The sequence below is a fragment of the Cyprinodon variegatus genome, unplaced genomic scaffold, assembly GCF_000732505.1.
Source record: "Cyprinodon variegatus isolate N-32 unplaced genomic scaffold, C_variegatus-1.0 Scaffold49, whole genome shotgun sequence".
In the NCBI taxonomy this organism is placed as follows: domain Eukaryota; kingdom Metazoa; phylum Chordata; class Actinopteri; order Cyprinodontiformes; family Cyprinodontidae; genus Cyprinodon; species Cyprinodon variegatus.
The window spans coordinates 147,434-151,309 of record NW_015150502.1 but is presented as its reverse complement, the minus strand read 5'-3'; the positions used below and the strand labels follow the sequence as shown (position 1 = coordinate 151,309).

Genomic DNA, 3,876 nt, shown 5'->3' with positions numbered 1-3,876 from the left:
TGTGTGTGTGTGTGTGTGCGGTTGTCTGTCTCTGCTTGGCTCTGTGTTGCCCTGGTATGGACTGTCCAGTGCGTACGCCGCCTTACGCCCATAGGCTGCTGGATTTAGGCACCGGCCTATCCACTGAGATGGACGGATGGATATATGTACGTGTTTATGTTACCAATATTCATTTCTGTATATTTTCTAACCCTCTGATGACCAACAGACCTTTTTGGGATCAAAGGCTGGTCCTAATGTGGTGGACTGCAATTTTAACCTTAAAGAGTCAGTTTAAAGTGTGTTATAGCTGAACTTTAGGTTAAGGTTAGGATTTGCAATATAGTGAAAATTGTCAGGGTTAGGAAAAAATGCCGTAACTAAAACGAATGTAAGTCAATCTAAAGTCCTAATATGAATAAATAGCTTGCGCTGTGTCTCATTTATATTTGAAAACTTAGTTTTACATTGAAAAATAATATAATAATAAAACTTACCTTATAATTTGAATGGCAGAGTTAGAGTTTTTCTTAGAGCTTTATATTGAAAGTTAATGTTTAAATATCTTCCATTTTCTGCTATTGTACCTATCATTGTATTTTACTGAGAGTGCTCAGAGGTTCTGGGTTTCTGAGTAACAAGGCTTTTTGTTGATTAGATCCAGAAGATATGGGGGTTTTACGTTATATGTTAACATAATGCACCTTTTTGTTAAAAAAGTCCAGTCTAACCTAGATTTCAACAATAGAATAACACTGAGAAACAAAGCAGAGTCCAGTCAGATAAAAGCTGAAACCTAAAATAAGAAAAGAATGGTGACATTTTTGGAAACTAAGACGTGTTTTAACACCAACTAACTGCATGAAAATGATATTAGAAAGTACAAACCCAGACTTTCTGGCATATTCAACATGATTCCTCAATGGCTCTTTCACTATTCTACCATCCGTGGGTAATACAATGAAACAGGAGCCAGAAAGATCCATTGTTAAGAGGATATTGGAGCCTGGAGCTAATGTAGCATTTAAGGAGCTGAAATAAGAGGAAGCAGCAGAAATCTGGAGAATAAAAGTAAGAGGAGCAGCTTAGATTCATAGAGACTTTGCCTCGTCCAGAAGGAAGTGAGTTAATATACAACTTTAATGCTTTTTGTCTCCTGATGATATTTTATTGAACATTCCTGTTATTTTAAAGGTAACTAATTATAACAACTTTTCTAACTGTTTTGTTTTGCAGATTCCTTTTTCAGACATATGCTTTTATTATCATAGCCATGAATTTGTTGAGCGTTTGGTTCATGGTTTGCGGCGTTCTGACGATGAGCCAAGCTGCACCAATAAACTCGACAATCACTGGGAGCAAAGGGGGTCTCTGCGACTACAAGCGCCTTCACTGCATCGTTTTAGCCGGAGCGTTCTGCCCACGGTGCGACGCTGACGGGAACTTCCTCCCTCAGCAGTGCTCTGGCTCCACCGGATACTGCTGGTGTGTCAATGTGCTCACCGGAGAGGAGATCCCAAACACAAAGACCCCGCCTGGGGTCAGGCCTGTTAGCTGTGGTAAGAACTTCTGTCTAAACACATTATTAGATTTTTATTTGGCTCTTGATTCGAATAAATCTTATATTTGTGTTCATGTCCTTTAACATATTCTTACTTATGTAAAAGTAAAAAGCAGCCTCCTAAAAAATTACTTAAGAATAAAAATGCATTTTGGTACGAAGGCTAATAATACAGAAGAGGATTAGGGCCACTGAAAATAAAGTTTACTAAAAAAAAAAAAAACTCTAAAATTATATTTCAGTATAATATGGTAAAAAGTCAGAATTCTGACTTTTTTCGCAGAATTATTTTTTCCCATATTAGACTGAAATCAAATTAAAAAAATCATTTTCTTTGTTTTCTTTTCAGTGGCCCTAATCCTCTTCCGTATTACGATTTCTTCCATCATGGTCGGAATTCTGAGATTAAAGTCAGAAAAGGTTTTTTTTCCCCACATTATACTGAAATAAAAATTAAAAAATCAGTTGTTGTTTTTTTCAATGGCCCATATACTGAGAAACTTACCATTGCATCAGATTTATTTTATGAATTTATAAAATCAGACAGATAAAAATGATCTATTTATTGTGAGTTGAAGTGATAAAATATACAAATTTATACAAATCCATATTTAATACCATAACTTAGGCAGAAGAAACAATCTTCCTAGTGCAAAATTAAACTCATGAAACGTATACTCACATTATGTAGTATACTGCATGTTAGTATGAATTAAAATGTATTATGTATTACCATGGCCTCCATACATAGACTATGAGCACATAGACGATAGATCAAGACAACAAGCTTGTGTACAAAACAAAAAACTAACTTTTTAGGTTAAAATGTGCTTATTCTTCATTTAGTGAAGTTACTAATGGTAGATAGAATAGCCAAAAAATTTACTCAAGTAAGAGATGCAGCTCTTCATATAAATACTCAAGTAAAGCATGTAAATGCAAGTAAACAAGGTACTCGTGTAAATGTAACTCAGTAAATTTAACCAGAATCGAATCACAAAACAACTGAATGGATCTTAAATGTAAAAAAAAATATTACTACAAAAAAATAAAACCAAACCAAAACTTGACACTAAAAGATTTAGAGCTACTTTATGTGGTAAAAGTTGAAATGTGTTGCAGCTCAGTACATCTACTGCCCGTATGGCTGGAGCAGCTTCGGCTATCGGTGTTTTCTCTTCATCGACACCCCAAAGACATGGACCGAGGCTGAGGTGGGGGCTGATAAAGCAAAAATAAAACATCAACTTGAGAGTTTGCTTTTGTTGTTACAATAAAAGCAAAAAAAAAAAAAAAAACAGGATGTCTAAAAAAACTGCATGGCTTTCTTTCTTCAGTTTTACTGTCAGTTTGAAGGAGCCAACCTGGCGTCAGTTCACAGTGACGAGGAGAATCACTTCATCCAATCTTTGACCAGAGGAAACACACACAGCTTCCCACAAACCTGGATCGGAGGCAGCGATGCCATACAGGCAGGAAAACCTTTAAAACATAAACTTAAAAAATATCGCATTTCTACTGTGACTCTTTTTTTATGATGCAGTTTGTAGCCTGATGGTGTCGATTGTTTGGTAATTTAATTAGATCCACTTATCCTTTTTTAAAAGAGGTGTTTGAAATAAGTGAAACTGCTTTGAGCTCAGATATGCGGAATAGTTTGGTTTCCCAAAGATTTTTATTAATTGAAGTACTTCTTGTTTCAACAGCTTAATTTGTGGATGTGGTCTGATGGCTCCAAGTTCCACTACGAGAACTGGTTTAACGACAACCACGAAAAGAAGGACGCACGCTGCCTCAAGATGAACTATTACTGTAAGGCCTGTCACACACATTCATAAGGTTTAATATATGCCCATCTTAGGACTTTTTCTTGTATTTACATTTAATTTAGTCACATTTACTAGGAAAATAAGTATTACACTGCAAAAAATCTAAATCTAGATAAGTCATTTTTTTCTTAAAAAAAGTGCAGTTGTTCTTGAATTTAGAAGGTAAAAGAAACATTTTGCCAATGAAACAAGACGATTTACATTTAAAATAAGAATACATGCTTGCATTTTCTTATTTCAAGTGTTTTTTATCTAGATATCTAATTTTTAAAGTAAAAATACTCCTTCCATTGGCAGATCATCTCATTTACCCACTCAAATGAACGGTAAATACACTTAATTTAAGACATTTTGGATCATTCCTAGATTGTTTTTGCAGTGTAATAATAAGTATTCGAACACTATGCTATTTGGCAAGTTCTCCCACTTAGAAATCGAGGAGCAGTCTTCCAAAAAAGTGAAAAAAAAAACAATCCGCTGGACTTTGTTTCCGTTTTGAGGACGTTT

At 35.1% G+C, this 3,876-nt stretch overlaps 1 protein-coding gene across 1 annotated transcript; it reads left to right on the top strand.

Annotated features, from left to right (window-relative positions):
- Nucleotides 1-973: 973 nt before the first annotated feature.
- Nucleotides 974-3,392, top strand: LOC107082296 (ladderlectin-like). Its single transcript, XM_015370896.1, has 5 exons — nt 974-1,100; nt 1,216-1,538; nt 2,663-2,754; nt 2,878-3,012; nt 3,247-3,392. Exons 2-5 carry the CDS (start codon nt 1,253-1,255, stop codon nt 3,376-3,378), a joined length of 645 nt encoding a protein of 214 aa, XP_015226382.1. The 5' UTR covers nt 974-1,100; nt 1,216-1,252; the 3' UTR covers nt 3,379-3,392.
- Nucleotides 3,393-3,876: the final 484 nt, after the last annotated feature.

Excerpts from the sequence above, each read along its gene's own strand:
- LOC107082296 (XM_015370896.1), top strand. The coding sequence starts at position 1,253 with ATGAATTTGTTGAGCGTTTGGTTCATGGTTTGCGGCGTTCTGACGATG. Across the intron at positions 1,539-2,662 it reads GGTCAGGCCTGTTAGCTGTG|CTCAGTACATCTACTGCCCG; the intron begins GTAAGAACTTCT and ends AATGTGTTGCAG. Across the intron at positions 3,013-3,246 it reads GAGGCAGCGATGCCATACAG|CTTAATTTGTGGATGTGGTC; the intron begins GCAGGAAAACCT and ends TTGTTTCAACAG.